Genomic DNA, 21,468 nt, shown 5'->3' on the forward strand with positions numbered 1-21,468 from the left:
GAGGCCAACTGCTCTCCACCACAAAAATACATTGCTTCAAGAACACTTGTCCCCATGCTGGTGTGCAGCAATGGTTTGTATCCATAGCTCAGAGCTAAACCCCACGCATCTTTCTGGGGCTGTGCTTCCACACACGGCTGGATGCTGCAGTTTGAGTGAGGGCTAAAATACCCTGACCAATATTTCTTCACAATGGTTTGCATTTAATTAGTCAAATCTACGAGCAGCTACATATACTGATATATGAAGCCCGTTGATTTGAGTAGTTTTGTTTTCCTTTCTTGTCCTCTTCATTCATTAGTAGTGGCAGGCTATGAAAAAGAAATCTGTGGCTGCTGTAATCAGGAGAGATTGAGCTCTTGCTTTTCTCCCACATTTCCATCATTGAATATGATTTGTTGCATATGCCCTGGATTGTGCTTAATGTGTGCCGGCTGGAGGGAATTCAGATGCTCAGGGAATTATAAATAATACCAGCACAGGCAACCACTTTGCATTACCGTGTCACACTGAAGTGTATCAGTTTTCAAAGCTATTTTCTTTTAGACTATGGTCATTTGTTTTGTTGCTGTCATTAGCCAGACTTTCATTTTTCAGGGGCTGCAGGTTTGAACTGCTCGTTAGCCTGATGCAAAAGGAGTACCTGGAGGTCCTTCAAGAGCGAAGAACCCAGAAAAGAAATAAAGTATTTGTGTCTTTCAAATCCCACTTACTCATAGCAGCACCAGGGGGCATTTATAAAGATAACCCCTGTCTCTGAAACCTGAGGAACTGCAGTGATTCACTTTCTCCTGGTGCTGCAGAGGTTCCATGGTCATCAGCACAGTCATTTTAGTGGGAGGGAAATGGCTTTAGGACAGTGATGAGAGAGACATACAGATGCTGCTTGAGAAAAAAAGAAAATCAAACCCCAAGAAAGAAAAGCAGCATGTAAGCCTTGCACTGCAGCCTCACTCTTACAAATGTTGGGGGTTTCACATTTTGTATGCCTCTTTGGTCCAGGGGAAAGACAGCCAGGGTCTGTATTCTGGTGCCTCTGTAAGGGGAGATGCAGCATCCCTTGGCAATCCACAGCCTCGGCTGCCCTACTTTTGTATTTCATAACTGGGTACTGGAAATAGAAGGTGAAACCTCTGACCTGGAGAGGGTTTTGAACAAACTCTGGACAGTTTTCTTCAGATATGGCTGTTGTAATGAATCTGATGGGGTTTATACTTCCTAGATAAACCAGCATTGCTGATGAGAGCTAGCTCCTCTTCTGAAAAGAAATGTAAAGATGTGGATAGGCTGTCACTGATGTACAACTCTCTGCTTCAGTGTGCGATAAATACATTGAAAGCCACCATTAACACTGATGGGAGTGTGCAAACAGGGCCTGAGAAGCAAATTGATTTGGGCTGCCCTGGTCTTGCAGACTGGCTTATTTTGTGCAAAATGTGGAGCAGTACTAGCCTGCCTCATCCCAAAACCTCCTTTGGGTCACACCAGGTGACTGCAGTGAAGTCTGGCAGTCTCAGCAGACATGTGCCATGAGAAAACTTTGCTTGTTGCTAGAGGCCTGCTTCACCTCTGGTCCAGATGTCTCCTTGCCTACTTAAAGCTCATTACAAACACATAGATGACTGCAGCCCTAACAGACTGCCATTCACATCACCCGAGGGAATATTGCTGCTGTTGCTGGCAGACATCCCACAGAGATGGAGCCTGGCCCACAGAGACAATCTCATTTCTGCCACTGGGTACAGCATGGGGAGACCCTACCCTTAGGGGAGCAGGCAGCTGCTCATGTGCAGGCAGAGGCGCTGACTCTCACCAGGGAACAGAAATGTCACACACCTAGGCTGTGGTTCACAGTCTGCAGCCCTTTTTCATGCAGCAGATGTTTCCTGGAGCACTTATATGTGCAAAGTGCTCCTCTGGGCACAGCAGATGATGCACTTCTGCTTCACCACTGTGTGCCTGACGTTCATGCACACTTTTCAGCATTTGTATTCCAAAATAGCAGGCCTGCCAGCAAAGGAAGAAGGAACCAGAGCAGAGCTTGCCATGGGGGCCCAGGGAAGCGTGGGCGCTTGATCCTACTTCACTGTTACTTCTGCTTCACAGGAAGAGACAGTGGGAAGGGCAGTGACTCACTTGCTGATGAATAGTTATTTGAGCATTTCCCCAGGAGTGGGACAGATCCATTTCACCACCCCCAGTGTCTGCACTGCCCACTGCCACAGTGTTGAGATGCATGGCTGCCACGCTGCTGGTATCAGAGCTGGCTGCCTATCAACCCTTTCTAAGAGGATGGAAACGGGGGGTGGAGCAGAGGCTGCTGCTGCATCTCAGAGAAATACCTTTTGCTTCTGCAAAGACACCCATGGGATGATGTTTAGGCTATTGCCTTGAGACCAAAATGAGCTGTAAATGTCTTTGTGACACTAAGAGCGATTAACTGACTTTCAGGTGGGAGTAAACCCAAGTCTCCCAGTAGGAAATCAAGTTTCTTCCCCCATGCTGCAGCCTGGCCAGCATTTCCCTAGTCTGTTCACCCTTTGGCTACTAGAAGGGCAGTGCTGGGTGTTGCTGTGGGTTGTGGGGAGGGAGGGGGGTGCGTTTGCTCCCTTTCTGTCAGAACACTCTTGTTCAGAGCTGGTCGCAAGCCACAGCCACACAACTGCCAGCCAGCTGCCTGGGGAGGTGGCTTTTTGCCCCTGTCATCAGTGTTTTGCCAGGGATCTGGGGCAGGAAGGGAATCTAGTGGAAAATGAACAATTGCAGTTTGTTAAATATATATTCTGAGCAGTTTGTGTCATGTTCTCACTGCTAGAGCAATGGTGTGCTAAAGACGGCTTGTTTTACAAAGCATTTTCACAAGTAGTCGAGCTGTTAATGTCAGTGCTACCTGAGCAGACTTAATTGTGCTGCTTCTTGCCTTCAGCCTAGCATGACATGCTGAGAATGAAAATCACATACACATACCTTCTCTCCAGGAAAAAAATGCCGTGTTCTGGAGCAGGTCTGAGTGTGGTTCCCCCAGGGATTACCTCACATATTGTTCTGAACTACTTTTGCTGCCAAGGTTTACTGTGGCATTTATTAAAAGATGCTTTCATTACCACTCACCTTTTCTCATCGCCATGGGTTTAATTGAAATGAGTGTCCCTCTTTCCTATCAGTATCAGTTATTACAGCAGATGTGCTCTCAGAAGCCAAGGGGAAGTTTGGGAATTAAACCCACACTTTTCAGGGAGGGCACATGCTGCCCTAAATCTCATTTTCTCCAAAGGGTGCACACCCTTACCTACCAACCTCTTTGTAGAGCAGGACTGAAGAGGAAACATTTCCCTGCTTTTTTTTAAGTAGTAATAGATGCTTTCATACTGATCCTCTTTGTTCCTCTTTGCTCCTGGTGTTCTGGCATACATGCACATCTTTTTATTTGTAATGGGTAAAAGAAGGGCATGGAAGTGATCAAAGGACATAGCGTGTGCTGGCCTGCTAAGCTTCCTAGGCACCACTTCAAGCCCAGCCATGCTCAATAGTCCCCACAGCCCCCCAGGGTTTCTATGGCCTCTTGGACACAGAGGGCAGCAGGAGGCTGGTGGTGGCGGCCACACAGTGGTGGTGGCTCTGCTGAGATGTCAGCCCCAGACCAAATGGGCTAGCAGAGGAGCAGGCAACATGGTCACTTCACCTGGAGCAAGGGACATCACTAGGCTGGCTCCTCTTGGCAGGGAGAGAGGAACAAAGGACCTGTGAAGAACAGGTTAAATTATTATTTTATTTTTTTTAAGAATCAGAAATTTAGTGGAGTTTTCTTCGTGTTTTTACCAAGAAGGCAGAGAAAGGCAAATGCCTGCAGCCTTCAGGCACAGTGTGGCTGGTGCTGGCACAGGCAAGCAGGCTCCTCAGGCAGTACACCAGCCTCTTCCAGCCGTGCATCTTAGGAACAGGAGGAGCATGTGGTTTGAGCAGAGATAGCCTTTAGAGTCTTTAACACAATCTGGTATTAGGTAAAGTACTTCTATAGCTCTCTGTATAGAGAGCCTGTAGCATCACTGGTGATGAGGACCAGGCATCTCCCAGTTCCAGGCACATCCCCCATCCCTTGTGCAAATAGGAGTAACTCCACGTCCTGGTGATGGGTTGAGCTGTTGTGGAGAAGCCTGCAGGGGAGGCCAGGCTATCTTTGTACAAGCACGTTATATAAATCAGCATCAATTACCAAGCAGTATTACATTAATTCAAAGAGGCTCTTTGAATGTGCATGAGGGAAGTGACATATTTGCTCAAGCCCCTGGAAGATCCGTCTGGATCACTTCAGGGTGTTCACACTCAGACTTGATTTGCTTCATTCATTACCATTTTTTAGGGGGGGGTGGGGAGGTGGGGGCGGGGAAATAGTCAGTATCCGTTTTGTGAGTCAGTGTTGTGTGCTGAGCTGGGGGTTAGCTATGGAGGAGCTGCATAAATCCCAAAAAGCAGCCTGCTGACAGAAGTACTAACAAATCCACAGCTGCTCTGGCATTACCAGCCACGGCCACTGTGCCCCGAGCACCGGGTAACGCTGCCACGACTCCTCTCTTGCTGTGATCAAAGCTCTGAGATTTCAAAGCAAAATTCTTTTAGTCAGACCAAGTGGTCTTTGAATACATTAACTTAAACCCTCCCTAGAAATACAGGCAGCTGCTGTCTGGACTGCCTGCGTCATTGTTAGAGAGGTAACAAGCCGCAGCAATAATGATTTATTGAAACTGATCTCTTTACCTCATTACCAGGCTTTCCAGCAAATCTGAGCATTATTAACTCTTTAAAGGCAGAAAACTGCATGTTTTTAGTTTAAACCAATCAATTTCTGGACAGTTAGGACTCATTTACTAGCCATGGGTGAGACACTTTAAGAAGGGTATTACTGTCAAGAAGCTGTCAGAGCAGTTTTGCAGGTTAATATCAATCTAGTGCAGTAGAACAAGTCATCATGGAGCCAACCCACCATTTTTGTCCATCAGCCCTTGGACACTGCAGCTGCACTGAACCTGATGGGATGTGCTGAGGTGGGAAGGTGCTTGCTGAAACCTGAACTCAAATCTAGATTAAGACCTCTCTCCTCTTAACCCTTGCATGTGGCTTGTCTTGAGTGTCCCATCAACCAGGCGTAAATCAGCCTTGGGGTACTGGAACCATTTCCAACCCACCATTCTCTCTGCAGCCTGGTGCCAGCAGCACAGGACATCATAGTCACAGAGAGCCAGAAGAAAAATCTGAGGGTGATTCAGTAAGTTTTTTTCAGTCTTTTTACATTTGACCATCTCTCAGAAGACAGCCATGGCTTCCCTGCTAAGCAAACTAAGCCTCCAGGCAGTAGAATGAGGAGCTTGTATGCATGGGCTGGCCACAGCCTGCCAAGCTCTTCCTGCTGCAGCACATCAGCAAGACCAGCAGCACCTCAGGGTGTATTTGTCTAACCTGGTTTTAAAGATTTCCAGTGACAAAAACTCCAGCACCTTCCCAGGCAATTTATCCCTGCACCACTCTGCTCTCACTGTTTGTTGGAAAGCTTTTTGCTGCTGCAACCCTGAATCCTTCCAGCTATAATTTAAGCCCCTTATCTGCCTGTGAACACACAAAACAAATCACTCCCCTCCTCTCCGCAGCAGCCTCTTATGTATTTAAAAACTGCTCTCACCTTCATTAAGCTGATGTCAATGCTTCTGTTGTTTTCCCTGGTCCTGCTTCTGATGTCCAGGAGTGTTGCTGCGCTGGCAGCTGCCTCATGCCAGAAGCTGCACCCATGGGCACTTCCAGCACTGCAGCTGCACAAGGGTTGCTCTGTGTCCTGGGAGCCCTAGTCCCCACAGGGAACATCTCTGCTGAACAGCATCTTTTAAATTTTGGTAGTGAACCAGGTGATGAAGATGTTTGAGAGGTGAAATCTTCCACACCAACCAGAGAATTGCTGCAGCACATTTTCCACAGAGAAGGCCTGTGGGCTGCACAGCCACTCATAGAATCATAGAATCAAACAGGCTGGAAAAGACCTGAGTCCAACCTATCACCTAATACCCAACACCTTGAAACAACTAAACCATGGCTTGAAGTGCCACGTCCAATCCTATTTTGGACACCTCGAGGGATGGTGACTCCACCTCCCTGGACAGCCTGTTCCAATGGCAAATTACTCTTTCTGTGAAGAACTTTCTCCTCACCTTGAGCCTAAACTGCCCTGGCACAGCTTGAGACTGTGTCCTCTTGTTCTGCCACTGGTTGCCTGGGAGACGAGATCAAACCCCACCTGACTACTACCACCTTTCAGGTAGTTGTAGACAGCATGAAGTGGGCTTCAGAAATCAGGCGAGTTCCAGTAGCATCTGAGTGGGCTTTTAAGGGCGCTTTCCAGTGTGGGATGTAGAGGGTTTCTTCACCACCTAAGATCAGATTCAGGCGTGGCTGCAAAAGAAAACTCAAGAGAGGAGAAATCATTGCCAGTGTTCCTGTTACTCAGAAAGCTTCTCCTGAGTAAACTGTTGTTAAACATGCAAAAGCTACAAGACTAGTTAGAGAAGTTGAGACTCACTTGCTCTCTGCATACTTCAAACTGCTGCATTTTACTTCCCAGTGGGGTGGCTGAGAATTCAGCCACAGCAGTGGCTCTGGCAAAGGGCTCTGCCCTGAGCTCTCAGCTGCCATTTGGCAGGAGATACCAGACATGGGAAGGCAGACAACCCTCTGTGCCCTTTTGCTCAGCTTTAAATAACTGCACCACTTAAGGGCATGGCATGTAGGGTGCCAGCTCTCAGCCCCAGCACCAGCCCGCTCCACCCTCATCACCCACTGGCTGAGCACCCTTTTTGCCCAGGGTATCCTCAGGGAAGAGTTCTCCTCTCCTAAAGGACTACATTTTGTCCTCAGTTAGAGACTGCCTTTTAACCCAGGTTGAGCTCAGGGATAGGTAGGGAGGATGGTGCGGGCAGCAGGCCTGCCACCGCCCCCCCTGCAGACATCATGTGGCAAGTGTCCAGTACGGACTGACCTGTGCTGCTGCTTTCGTCTCCATTTGGATTGATATGGGGGACAAAAAAGGTGTGTTGTGGCTTTGGTTTTTTTCTGACTTCAAAACAGCAGTAGGTGTTTGTCACCAAATTACAATTAATAAATGAGAAAGTAAAGGGAATTTACCTATGAGAGTGCCATTGCTGAATGGCTGCCACTTTCTGCCAAAACAAACTGCAGGTAATGCTTACTTCACAGCAGCATCCTAAGAATGACAGCACACTGACTCCTCCTTTTGCCAGGGTGTATTTTTATGAAGGGTCAGTATAAACTACAAAAGAAACTTTGAATCATTTTTGTCACTATGTACCCAAATTAGAAAGTCTCTAAATTCAATGTGGCCAATGTTTTTAAGTAGCCAGGTCGCAGGCACAACACAAATACCTGCCCTTTCTAATGCTATTGGGTAATTTAAATTCATGAGCAGCTATAGCCATCTATTGATGTTTTCAGTGGAGAAATGCAGCTCTGTACTACAGGGCTAGACCCCAGGAAATAGGAGAGCCAGCTCTTTCTTCCATGCCAACAGTTCCACTGTAAATGCAGATGTACGAAAAACATTCCACATTTAAAAGTATTTAAACTTCCAGATAAAAAAGAAAACTTTTCAGTAATTATTACATTAGTGTTTATTTCAAACTTGATGCAAATTGTCAAACCTCTTTATAAGTGCACTTTATAACATCATGACAAATGCAGTATCCACCAACTTGAGAGTGAGCTGTATCAGACAAGCAAAACGTCCAAGAATTTTCTGAATGATGGAGGTCGGTAGGAATGACAGGTGCCAGGTTTCGCTGACTTTTCTAGGCTACCACAGATTTAGTTCTATTTTTTTCTGACAAAATAGATTTTCAGGTAGTTTTCCACTCCTTAAACTTTGTTGGGGTAACATTACCTACCGTGTAGTAGCAACCTAAATGCTCTGTTTCAATTCGGCATTTCAGTTCTCTTCAGACGCCGTGAAAACTACGTGGTTGAGCCAGAAATACCAATTCATGAAAGCATAATTTAAGAGTATGACTTCTCATGCAAAAAAGGAAAAAAAAGAGAAAGAAAAAGAAAGAAAGAAAAAGGAACTTGTAGCTCCTACATAAGATTAACAGGGTTCTTTCACTTTACATTTTGGATTGTGAGAACAAACACAATCACACCGTTTTTTCATTTTAAGAGTCTTCTACAATGTGCAAAATGAGAGGCATTCAACTGCAGCCAGTAAGTCTGTTACTCTAAATGGGTTAGCTGTCCCATTCTCCATTATTCTGATCATTGTTCTCTTCTTCTTCAGAATCAGCAGACACTTTCTTAATTCTCTGCATGGCTGCCTTAATGCTTCTCTCTAGCTCATTAGTGGATCCTTTACTGACATCTTTCTCAGTATCTCGATTCACTTTCCTTAGCTTAACTCCTTGCCTTATGGCAGCAAGGATGTTGTCTTTTGCAGAAGCATATGGATTTGGCTGTTCCACTTTGCCAAGATGAACTTCACCACGTTTTAGAGAAGCCAAAACCTCATCCATGGAACCTGCAACAGATAAATTTATTACTACCAGAAGAAAGCACAAAACAACCACACGTAGAGGTAGCAAAACCCTACCCAAGTGTTCAGGATTCTTCCTTTCATCTTTGCTAGAGCAAGGAAGAAGCATGGTCTGTTCTGGCACAGATTCTTTCAAGCTTCTGCAACATTAGGCTCTGAAACTGCTTTTAAAAAGCAGTTAAAGCTTTTATATCCTGAATTGAGAATCCAATACCTCTTCAACATTATGCAAGGTTGTGCTCTAAGGAAAAAATTACACACAAAGGAGGATGTTTCTTTTTCATTACAAGTTTATGGGCTTTCAAAAACATTTCACTGAAGCAAAAAAATTCTCTTGTATTCTCTATTAGAGACAATCCACCAACATCCTAGCTTGCTCTGGTGCCTGCTGAGACTGTCAATTGCATTTTTGCTCAGCGAAGAGAAAAATGAAAGGGCTTGAGTAGAAGGGCTTGAAACTGCACCACTGAAGTCAGTGGGGGCCAGATCAGGCCCTAAGCAGACTGGCAGGCAGCTCCTTTCTGGATGGACTTAAAAAATAATTCCCACTTTACAAAGTGATTTAAATCTCAGGTGTACGCTTCAGAACTTCAGATCATAAAGGACAGCACACAGAGAGCTTCCACTAGTTCTCCTGATACACACTGTAATTTGTGGTTTATTCCTTCTGCTGGATTCTTTGCTGCTAGCTTCTGTTTGGAGGACAGGGAGGCAGTTTCCCTGGACAGCAGTTGACTCCTACATCCATAGGTCCAGACCATCTGTGCCTCACAACTAGAAGTATTTTTGCCACGCACAGAGCACATAAGGTTGTGATTAACATCAAGCTCTTGAAATGTAACATTCTGCTAAATCCTGTGGTAACTTCAGAGACTGAGATGCCAGAAAAGGATCAAGCAAAGATCCACCAGCTTGTCTTATAAAGCCTGCAAGTACAAAAGTCTTAAGTCTATTAATCAAATAGGCAGCCTGGTATAAGATACTCAGACTGGCAAGAACATTCCCCTTGGAAAGCACATTAAGATGTTACAGATAGTACTATCAACAGCAGAATACCAACCTCCCTTGGCTTTTCACGTAACAAAGACGTGAATAGTCTGTATGTAACTAAACCCAACCTGTTTATGACCCATTTCAGTAAATCCCTGTGGCAGTATTTTATCAATTACCATCACAGCAATTAACAGGCTGGTTTTCTTCATGAAATAGATGTAAACAGTTATTAGACCTCTTCAATTAAATAAGGGTTTTATCATACCCATAAATAATGAAAGGACATCGATGCTAGGCTGTGAATGGTAGTCAGTACTAGCTACTAGCAAGGCCATTACAGGAGCAATTGGACTATGGTGTACAACTCCTGTTGCTAATGAAAGCTTTCCAAGAGCATCGGTGGTACAGTTATCCCCCAGACCTCCCAGACTGAAGTCTGCACACTGATCCACTGGATCACAGCAATTTGTCATGGCAACTTGCCTGCATCTCAGCCCTTCAGCTGCTTGTACTTCCCCACACTTTGCAAGAACTCAAAATGCCAAATTTTCCTTGGTACTGCTGCCTATGGTTTGCCTCTTAACTGAGAGTATACAAAGTCTGCTTAGATGTATTGTGAGCAGTCTGAAAAGGAAAAGGAATGTCCCACATTTAAAGACATACTTCATTCTAGCATAAGCTCCACTGAGAAAAATGACAATAAAAAATTGCTGCCTTCCAACTTAGATCAATCTCACTGACATAGTAAAAATATCTGCTTGCTTTAGAGATAAAAATAGGCCTGATAGCAGGATGCAACCAGTTCAGCCTTGGGAGACTGCTGAGCTTTATTCTCATTCAAACTACTGTTTCAATTGCTCAGTTCAGACTTCAAATACACCTGCGTGATCTTGCTAACAAAGTAGAAGTGTAACAGAGCACAATTTTTGCCCTAGGAATGATAGTATGCCAAAGCTACCCATCTGCCTTCCAAATCCTGGTTGATTTCTGCATGAATTCTTAAGAAACCTTTATTTAGAAACTGTAAGTGGACACAGGCTGTGCATACCTTAGAAAAGCAAGTAATCCAGCTGAGACCTCTCATAAACACTAAAATGTAACTTTAGTACAGCCACAAATTTACCCACAGTAGTCTTTTCACTGAACAGGTAATTAATCCTCAAAATACCACAAAATTGTGGCAAGAACAAACCCAGTGATGGAAATTGCTTCTCTCGTGAAAAAAAAACAACATCAATAAACCTCTTCTCCTTGGAATTTCTTCTGACACCTTCCTACCTATTACAGCAGTGGAATTTTCAGTGTCATGAGACATGCAAGTCCTGAATAAAGATCTCTACAGAACTGCTCGTGTCGTGATCAGGCATGGTTTAAACTTGTAGGGCTGTACTTAAAACTGTGGGATTCCAGCAGATATTCAAGCTCAAATGTCTGAAAAAACTGACCTATGCCATTTGACAGCACTTCCCCAAAAACACCAGCTGACACAGCCTGAGGATCAGGACCCATGAAGTATATCAAATGGGATACACAAATTGCTATTACTCATTTAACAACCTGAGTTAGGGTCAGTGTTACTGTATGTGGCTTCTTAGACAACACTTTCCAAGAGCTTCGTTCTCTTGAGCAAGACTGCACACTATTCTTGTCCAGAAGCAGAGGGAGATAGAACAGAAAGGAAAGGAATAAAAAAAGCACCAGTCAAGGTGAGCCTTCTTACCCATGTAGTTGTTTAGAGAGCTCCTGGATGAGTTGTCTTGTTTCTGCAGTGCAGGGCTTTCCCTGGGGCTACTGCAGCTATGGAGAAGCGGCTTATCCTCTGTCACTGATGGTGTCTTTAACTGGGGAGGTAAAAGGGGAGGTGGGGGAGGAGGAGGTAAAGACAGAAGAGGAGGAGGAGGAGGAGGAGGAGGTGGTGGTGGTGGAAGAAGTGGTGGTGCTGGTGAGGATGGCGAGACCATCAATCCCTCGCTGTGCTTCTGTTGCTCTGTCTGCACAGAGCTATCTGCTGTGTTATTCTGATGGGGAGCATCTGCTGTGGTATTCTGATGAGGAGCTTTTGATTCTTCACCTTCTACCAACAGCAGGCTCTTTGGCTGCTCTGGAGCTGCCCTTGCACTCGACAAAGGTGGAGGGGACTGTACTGCAGGCTGATGGGTGATGCTTCGTGGCAACTTGGGACTGAGAGGCTGGGGACAAGATGTTTTCAGAACGACATGAGCTGGACATTTCTGAAAAACAGATTGTAAGGCAGGAGGTCACATCTCCATTGGACTGGCCAAACATCAACCCCAAAGAAACAAAAAGCCACAGAACATAGACTTGTCCCCCCTCACCTATTCAAGCAGAAAATTCAACCCTGAACAGATTTGAATTTATATAAAAGTATTTCTGTCAAAGCCATTTCCTCACTTTCATTCTTTGCCAGCAGGTTCTACACCTGGAAAACACACTCTTAATGGATTTAATTCTCTTTACTCATTACACACAATCCTATTTTAGGCTATCCAAATGGTTGTCTCTGATTTGGACTGTGCTCACATGTGAGTGATGGCTACTTTCTGACACTGTGCTTTGACACTACTAAGGACTGCTACAGTTCACAGTACTTGCCTCCCTGAAAGTTTTGAGCCTCTCCAGCGTTTTCTGACGTTCCTGGCTTATCCAAGCCTTTTTCTTTTTCTCTTCCTCTTTTTTCTTGTCTCTCTTCTGCATTAAGACACAAGTAAGTGAGTCTCAGTGTGTGAAAACAAGCAGCTGCCAGATTTTCCAAGGTTGCTATTCAGTACTCACTATCTGTATGCTGTGATGTTGCTGGAAGCGTTTTTTGCTCTCTTCTGCCTGCTGCAGTCTCTGCCGATGGCTTGCTTCACATTGATCCTGGTAGAACAGCAAAATTCATGCAACCCTGATTAGTTCACAACTACTGTGCATCATCTGTGCCATTAATGCCCATGTACAATCCACTAAAGAGCAACCAAGGCTGAATGCTCTGCTGTGCCAAATGGGATGGCTAAGCTCAACTAGTGGCAGATGTGAGACCTTGAAGGCAAAGTCTGTGGGACTCCTTCATGGCTTAATTCCATGGGACCTTTTGTTCTCCTAATCAGTGATAGGATGGTTCATGACGTAGAAGAAATATACCCAGATCTGAGCTGATCCTTTTTTTATACTTAGGTTAAAAAAGGAAAAAAAAAAAAAAAGGCAGAAATAAGCTCTGAAGAAATTTCACCCAGGTACCAGCTGGAGGGATGGGATGGAAAGACATGAGGCAGAAAAGAGGGAAGCTAGCATGGCCTTACCAAAGTGCAAGGCTGCTTTCCCCCTGTCCCTTATTTGCTATAGCTCCCAAGTACAAAAGCTTGGGAAGCACAGGGTGGGAAGCACAATGAACACTTAACAGGGGTACCTTCTGTTAGTGACAAAGTGCTGCAGAGAAGCTGCAGGCTTCAGTGCTTTCTCTGGGAGTCGCTGTTTGTCACTGTGCAGAGGGGGTTACCCACATGGCTGGGTGAGCATTTGCAAATCATCTGTGCTTGGCTTTACTGTTATGTAACCAATAGACAGCAATTAACTGAATGAAAACAGAAGCAAAGGAAGTGTCTGAGGAAGCAGATGCAAGCAAGAGACAATGAAGGCTCACAAAACATTTTCAATGTCATTCCCATCTTGTTCAGGCTAATGAGGGGTTAAAAGGCTAGACAGACTGGAGCTTAAATTCTGCTTTCTACTCCAGCAGGACTGTACAGGTGTAAGGTAAGCTCAGCTCACTGCGAAGGTTCATGAGTCAGCTGTGACTTCACTTGTGTCTCGCTAATGTTCTGCTCTGAATGGGAAACAAAGGGGAAAACTGCCCTTTGCACAGCACCCAGAGGCTGGAGAAAGAATTGCAGCAGCTAAGTTTTCCCCTCCCTCTCATTCAAAGGTAAAGTACCACTGTGGATTTTCTGTCACTGTGGCTTCCTTCATGGTAGGCCTGGTTTCCTCGGGTACTGCAGCTCTTTGTAAAAGAATGCCAGGGCAAAGCTCCAGCTGGCCACAGCAAGGCTCTGGTAAGGTCTACCTGATAGGGGAACACTTCCAGGATCACCCATGTAAGTTTTTTGCTAAAGAGGCACCTGCACTACACAATGGAGTATAAAGCTGGCTAAAAATCACATTGCCCCTCTTTCCAGAGTTGTTGGCATCGTGACTCCACCCAAAGCTTCCCTAGCTGTTTCCTGTCCACCCCTCGTGAGTCAAGGCATCAGCTAAAGAAAATGCACATCTCCAGGACTGCATTTACTTTTTTGTTCCTGAGGTAGGCTCTCCTCGCACAGACAGTCCCACGCTTTGTCTCCAACTGCTTAGTCTTCTGCCTCAGCACCGTCATTTCTGACAAGTTAGCGTAATGTTGTCCCATTGTCTGTTCCATTACCTTGAGCTCCTCAGGATTTTCACATGTATCATAGTAAACAACTTCATCCTGTTTCTCTAAAAAGGCATTTGGCATTTTTTAAAAACCTAAAAATTGCCACAGTTATTTAAACATTTAAAGAACGACATTCTAAAGGCCATTGAAGGCAGTGTGTTAGTTATTAGAAAGTGCAAGGCTCTGGAGCCAAGCTTGGTCCTTCAAAGTCTTACGCAAGCACGTCATGTTACTCACAGGGGTGCTCTGCACGACCGGATCTATGCTGTTAGCATTTGTTGTTACTTAGCTTCCTCTTTCAAATGTCTCTCTGTGCTTTAACTCCTACCTTCAGGAACTACCTCCTGGAAATTTGAAGACTGTTCTGATCAACACTGGGTGACTTACTTTACTATGTACAAGGTTTTAATTATGCAACAAGCAGAAGCAATGTTTACTGCACAATGTACATGCTAACAGAGAATTCACAAGCACAAACACAAGACTGGTGCCTAGCTTGGTCCTAAGTATGTTACCAAGAGATACTTAAACAGGAATACAACAGTACTCACGTAGCATCTAGCTACAATCACTGCCTTTTGTCACTGCAGGATGTATTTTGTAAATGACAACACACTTCTGAGGAACTTTAAGACTCGTTTCAACAGGGCACACGATATCTACAGTTTCTATGGCTAGATCCCCTAACTATGCAAGCAGTTAAGTAATTTCAATGTAATTTATTCCATATGCTAAGCCAGTGCATGCAAGTACCATAGCTGCTGTCAGGATCAGCTTTTTTCTTTCTTTAAGAAAGAAAAATGTACTATCAAAGTAGTGTCTAATTAGTCAGAAGACAAAATATCAGATGGTGCCACAGTATCAGTGTTTTCCAATGATGCTTTCTACTGTTGCAGACCTACGCAGTGCTAATCATCCTGTGAAAGCAGAGCAGGCTGTATCACTCTTGTGCTTTGAATATGTGCCTAAATATTATTTTAACTCTCACCTTTAATCTGCCTCCTTAAAGTGTCCAACTGTACAATAAGCAGCATCTCTTCATGTTTCAATACTTCAAGCTGTACATTATATAATTCCAGCTGTGTTTCATAATACTGTATTTCCAGCTCCTCCACTACAGTTAAGTTCTCCTCTTGCTCACTGAGACTCTCCATCTGTATAGCCACAAGAAGAAAATAAAAGACATGAATTACAAAATATGCACACATTTCAAAGGTTAATATTAGAAATGTTAACATGACACCTGAACTTATGTAAAAGCACCTTTGCTAAGTGTCTCCATAACTGCAGAGGCAATTTAAAAAATCTGGAGACAGACAGTTTTCCACAACTTAAAATCATGCTGAGAACCTAAGCTGTTTCAGAAACAAAGATTTTTAGAAGACCAATGCCATGACCCCTTTGGCAGGTTTCGATCAGCCCTTCAGAAAACAGTGACAGAAAAGGAGGCTTTGCAAAGTCTTACATTTTTCTGAATGACAGCTCTCCTCTGTTTCAGGCACAACTCTCTTGCCCTCAGATGCTGAAGGGTTTCTTTAGCCAACATACATTTCAGGTTTTCTACTCGTGGCAAAGCTGATGCCCAAGTGGTTCTACCAAACCTCTCTTGATCTTGTTCCATCTGTTTGTGCATTGCTGTAGATTAAAACACCACAGTAAGATATGAAAAATGCAGTGTACTAATAGCCCTTGTATGCTTCTGCTGTAGCCTTAGTACTAAAAATGCTGATGCTACTAAATTTCTGAAGCTTCTTCTGGAATTACATGACAAAAAAGGTGAAATTTATTACTGTGTATAAATGAAGCAAAATACTTCACTGTACCATGGAAATGTGCCTCAGCAGTTACACAGCCATCTACTTGGTTAACGTGCAGAAATCCTTGAGGCCTGCTTATCAAGCATTAAAAGCATGCATGGCTTTTGTTCAGAGGTTTGCAGCCATAAGTCTCAGGCCTCGATAATGTCTGCAAGCCAAATGCAAGTTGTAAGCCAAATTGGTTAAAATATTTCAAGTGAAAATTTCAAGTGAATAAAATACTTCTTTCTTAAGATAGACACTCATTGTAACCTCAGGGTCTGCAGAGACCAGCAAAGGTGATAAGAAGAGCTCTCAGTCCCTTAAGTACTTACAGAGCATTTTGTCTAAATCACTGATTACCTGCCACAGCCTTTACAGTTTCCTTGAAGTAGTTAACAGTAATATCCTGAATGGAGCACACAGCACTGTCAGCTCGCTTAGTCCATTCTTCAGCATCTTTCTGCAAAGCTGCTACTCTCTTAGGACCCAAATTATCATATTGCAAAGACTTCTGCAAGAAGACAAAATTCTCAGTTACACAGTAGTGCAGCCTGTATAATGCTGTCTTTAGCAGACAGCAAACAGTGGCAAACATGACCTTCTCTTCATCTGTCACAAAGTGAACCACTAGTCATGCCTGTGTATTGCCTCTTCTCATTCTCTAGGCTGAGAACATTCATTCCCCAATCATGACTTCACACTTAACTTCAGATTAATTCATTTCTTAACGTTTTTAAAATATCATCTTAAGAATCATGTCCAACACAAGTGTTTTTTAGCTGTTACTAAAAGTAACTCAAAACCACTCTTCTACGCACAATGTTCCCTTCTATTTTCCCCATGTGTTGACAGCACATTGCGCTGTCAGGTTCTCCAGTTTGGCAGTTCTCTCACACAGGATCAGGCATACAGATAAGAAAGGTAAGAAACATGGGTATAAGATTAGGATTCAAATATTCTTTTAAAGAGTTAGATTTCAAAGGAGCCTAAATATCCCTTAGAGCTTTTTTTTCCATACAAAACAAACCCTCATCCATTCCAGTTTGCACTTCAATTTTCAGTACAATATACCGGATATTTTATCTTCACGGATTTAGACCTTCAGTATTCAAAACCTTTGGTCTACACCTAAAACTGTTCTGCTCTTTTTGAGAACATTAAAGGATCACTTTAACAGAGTACAGAAAAATCACAATAGTAGAGGGCTGTCCTTGTAACTTTCAATATGTGCTTCCAGTTTTAAGATACACTTAAATAAATGCAGTGACAATTGACATGTTTTAATCTGCACCTGTAGCACGTTGGTGCAGTGATAAAAAATAGCTTCATGTGGCAAGAACTCCTCATCCTTCTGTTCTACCACCACAACTGAGTGATCTGATGCATCAGCATTGCTGGGAGATGGCATTTCCAACATCACAAAACAACACCACTGAAGGCAGTGCAACAAATGCTACTTGATCTGTGTAAATTCAGGCTACCAGAGAGTAAACCTCAGAGGCAGACCTTGGGGATATTTTCCTGAGTTCCTCAAAACACAGGGAAGAGGGACACTGATGGGAAGACAGCCCACAGTTCTATTCAAGCCAACACTTCAGATCCTCTGAGAATCGTTCTGCCCTAAGTGACTTTCTCAGTCACCTTTGGTGGCTTGGCAGTGGGAGAAAAAAAAAGTACATACAGAAGCAGAGAATTTTGAATGACTTGAGGCCAAATTACTCCAAGGGCAGCTGATGCCCTACCATATAACCTGGTCTTTCATTTTGTAAAGGCAGACCTACCAGGATTTCCAGTTTGTACAATGTCGCCAGCTCTCGCATGTCTCTGAAAGGCTGCAGTAAATACTGGTAGAATTGTGTTGCCATGGTGACCAAGTCCTGATAAGCTTTGTCTTCTTCTTCATAAACCTTCATCAAAGCCACCATTGTGTCAGCATTTTTATGCTCCTGAAGAACCTAGTGGGATAAAAGGTTAATCAGACTTCGCCGCTTTGCATTGTGTACAGACTGCTGCCAAGCTTTGGTGGAAAGGACCTGCCATTTGTCACTCGAGGAGCAGGCACAACTTCCCCCAGCACGGGAGGTGTACACCAGGCCTTCGGCAGCCAGCCCTAGCTGGATATAGTGTTAATACCACACTGTAAAGGCACTAATTGCTGCATTACTGCACTGAGAAACTGCAAGGAATATCACCCCTAGGGCTTGCACCACAGAAATTCTAATAGCTGTGCACAGATGACTTGGTTGTTGCTTTTTCAAACACAAAGGGGAAACTGAGGAAGCCTGTGTACTGGAAAGACAAGTAAGGTACTCTTAAACCACCTCTTGCCTTGCTTCCACAATAACTAAATGCCTGCTAATACAGAATTTTCCACCTATCCTCCCCGGGGGCCTGGCAGAGGCAGGACAGGGACAAAAGCATCTGAAATGCAATAATCCCAGAAGTCCTGAGATCCCTCAGGTTTTCCCAGACATTTCAGACAGTCCTAGGACACACCTGTAGCAGTTTAAGTGGGTTTTCCCCCCCTTTATTGAAGCCAAAAGAAAAGCACAATAGTTCACTTTCTGGTTCCCATACTCAAAGCAAGCAGTGAGGGTCATGCAGCTCCTGGCAGATGTTTATACTGAGCAGAGGGGATACATTAGCAGAATTAAGTGAACTCATGATTCATTACGAGAATTTAGGGTTCCAGGGATTTTTCGACAGGTTCAGGGGGCTTGGGGGGCAACATTTTGTCTGTTTTAAAGTAAAATCCTTGTTTTTACACAATAATATCTCCACAGAATTTTGGTTTGCCATTAGCCCAACAGACTGTCCTGGTTGTTGCAACAGTATTGCTTTGGGTTTGGTTTCTTTTCTCCTGTGTTTGAACACATACCAAAGGAAAAAAAAAAAAGGTGTGTTTACACAATACTACTGTCCTCCATCTTGTACTTGGTATCTTCTGCAGTCTTCAGAATCAACTTCCTGGCCCAGAGGTTGAAGTATTTGAGAAGGACACAGATGTAAAAAAAGGAATAAGGATGGTCTGACACCTAAGGCTCATTTAGTGTCAGAAGAGGCAGGATTTATTTTGTGAATCTTGCTTAACTTGGTCTAGAATGCAATATAATGAATTTATGTCCCTCTTAGGCCTGCAAATACAAATGCAAAATGCCATTCCATGTTTAGTCATATCTAAAATATAGTTGAAAATAGCAGTGTAACTGGTGTTATACTAAACACCAAAGCCCCAGACTGCCACATCTGTACGTGTCTGTGCTGCTTGCAAAAGAGCTTGATGGCTAGACTGTACTTTTAACTGGGCTGTGAACTGCTGTAGTCAGTTACAGAAACCACTGCTTTTGTATACACACTGTACATGAAGTTCATGTAAGCTAAAGTTGTGTTTAAGTCTTTTTGAAACAGTAATGCTGCTACAGCTGTTAAATACTGAAGGAGGAAACAGAAGGCTAAAGACAATTGCCTTAGCTTTCCTCCAAAGCACAATCATTTTCATAAATTACTTTTCAACTCTCTGCCAGGAAATAGACTGAAGATATTGCACAACTATAGCAGCAAAACATTGGTGAGCTTGAAGTATCTGTCACCCTTGCTTTAACATGCTGTCTTAATTGCAGCCATGTTACTAAATATCATCCTTTAATGCTTACTACAACAGAGGGTGGGGGTGTGAGGAAATAATCCAGCTATATACCTACATCAAGGAGAAACCAGTACTAGATAAAGGGCAAACCTCATCATTAGTTCATATAATCATCAGGCCACAATTTGACACTTAAAAACCCCAAACATTTCTCTGACTACAGCACACCCATGTAGCATAGGTGCATGGCTAAGATTGGTTTCAATAAAAAATTTGACTCAGAATCCCCCAGTTAAAGACATTACTGCAATAAGGCAGACCAAGACCTTCACATGGAGGTTAGAACATCAGAGCATGATTGTACTCTCCCCTTCAGTTACTGTTTCACCCATTGCACAACGCTGCTGGATATTTTTAGCAATGTGTTTTTGTAGGAATACTTGCTTGCTGCTTAAGTATGCATCCCACTGTCTTACACTAACTGCCTACCTAGAGCTCTTATTCCACACTTAGAAGACTGATGACACTCAGTATTTGAGAAAACTGATTTCTAGACAACAAAAAAAGTGTTTGTGTAAGCACTAATCTGAACACGGGTTAATAATATGAGCAAAATATTAGTGACTTGGTCCTCCCAGCTCACATCACCCAACCGTGAGTCTGACTTGAATGACTGAAGCTCTTGCAGCTGAGGCTGAAGTCTCACACACACAACACCCACTGAGTAAGAGGTGCTAATGCTGAGGCTCAGACAGGAACACCTATGAGCTGTGCTGCAGGGAGGGTGGTCCTACACCAAGGGAAACATCCTTCTACCTGCAGGGAGAGCGGGAGCTGGCCCTGCAGCAGCCCGATCCCACAAGGGCAGTCTCAGGCCGCTGCATTCCCTCAGGTGAGCAGGCCTTGAGCAGGCCTTGGCCAGGCCTGTGGCACCTGCTGGCCCCTTCAGCGGAGGGGGTCAGGTCACCGACCCCCTTCAGGCCTCACTGGCGCTACGGGGCGGACCCTTCACCCCCCCCGCCCGGCCCCGGGGCCCGTACCCGCCGCAGGGCCTCCTTGGCCCGGGTCAGGTGGCCCCGCAAGGCCCTCCCGCGGAGCTCGTGGAGACTCTCGAAGTACTCGTCGTCGTGGCGGCGGTCGTCGGCGAAGAGGGCATCCAGCAACACACGGCCGCCGCAGAGCTCTAGGGCCCAGCCGAGGTACAGCTCCAGCTCCCGGCACACCTTCTGCATCTCGGCCTCGCCTGGCGCGGCGCCGCCGGGGAAGAGCACGGCCCAGAGCCCGCCGGCCGCGCCGGGTAGCGTAGGCGGCAGAGCGGGGAAGGCGGGCTCCAGGCGCGGACAGATAGCCGCCAGCTGACGGTGGACGCCGCGCAGGGCCGGCTCCGAGAACAGGCCAGCCCAACTCTGCGGGGCCTGCGCCGCCGCCTCCGCCCGGCCGTGGCAGGTCACGGCGAAGGCGCCCTCGACGCCATTCCAGGCCACGAGGAAGCGCAGCCGCGGCGGCTGAGGCTCGGCAAAAGCGGTGTCGCGCACGGCCACCCACCCCTCCAAGCTGTCCGGCTGCGGCTCCATGGCGGCGGCGGCCGAGCTGGGCCCGGGGAGCGAAACAGAAACCTGCCCGCCTTAAGGGCGCCGCGCGCAGCGTGCGCGTCACCGGCAGCGCGCGCACCCATTGGCGGGCGTCGCCCGGGGGCGGGCGCGGGTGTGGCGAGCGGCCCTCAGCCAGCCGGAAAATAAAGTGAAGTGTAAAGGGAGGTCGGTGTCGGGTGCGCCGTGCGGGCGTCGAAGCCCCGAGTGTGCCAAAAAAGGTTATTTGTGTGACATGTTTCTGTGAAGAAAGGTGGGCAGGGCGCCCAAGGCACACATATCTCAGGGCTTACCGCACCGTAGGAGGCAGCCAGCCTTAGCCTGCGCGCCCTGGGTCTGAGCTGCTGACAAACTTGGCCGCTGGCTGAGGGACAGCAGCCGTGTGAGCAGCTTTCCTCCCAGCCGTCATTCCCGGCGAACCTGCACAAGTTGTTCCCTTCTCCGAAGCCAGCCGAAACGCCGTGCTCCGTCCCCATGCTTTAAAACGGAGATAGGTGCCACTGTCAGATACG

The 21,468-nt window shown here is 45.3% G+C and overlaps 1 protein-coding gene across 1 annotated transcript; it reads right to left on the bottom strand.

Annotated features, from left to right (window-relative positions):
- Window positions 1–7,660: 7,660 nt before the first annotated feature.
- On the bottom strand, window positions 7,661–20,975 carry WHAMM (WASP homolog associated with actin, golgi membranes and microtubules). The gene is made up of 10 exons (XM_068143694.1): window positions 20,408–20,975; window positions 17,563–17,736; window positions 16,142–16,292; window positions 15,448–15,617; window positions 14,971–15,136; window positions 13,857–14,044; window positions 12,365–12,451; window positions 12,185–12,280; window positions 11,292–11,802; window positions 7,661–8,563 (listed from the first exon to the last, which is right to left on the bottom strand). Exons 1-10 carry the CDS (start codon window positions 20,939–20,941, stop codon window positions 8,277–8,279), a joined length of 2,364 nt encoding a protein of 787 aa, XP_067999795.1. The 5' UTR covers window positions 20,942–20,975; the 3' UTR covers window positions 7,661–8,276.
- Between the last annotated feature and the right edge of the window lie 493 nt (window positions 20,976–21,468).

The sequence above is a fragment of the Melanerpes formicivorus genome, unplaced genomic scaffold (assembly GCF_026170545.1).
Source record: "Melanerpes formicivorus ecotype bairdi unplaced genomic scaffold, bMelFor1.0.p_v2 SCAF_10, whole genome shotgun sequence".
NCBI classification, from domain to species: Eukaryota; Metazoa; Chordata; class Aves; order Piciformes; family Picidae; genus Melanerpes; species Melanerpes formicivorus.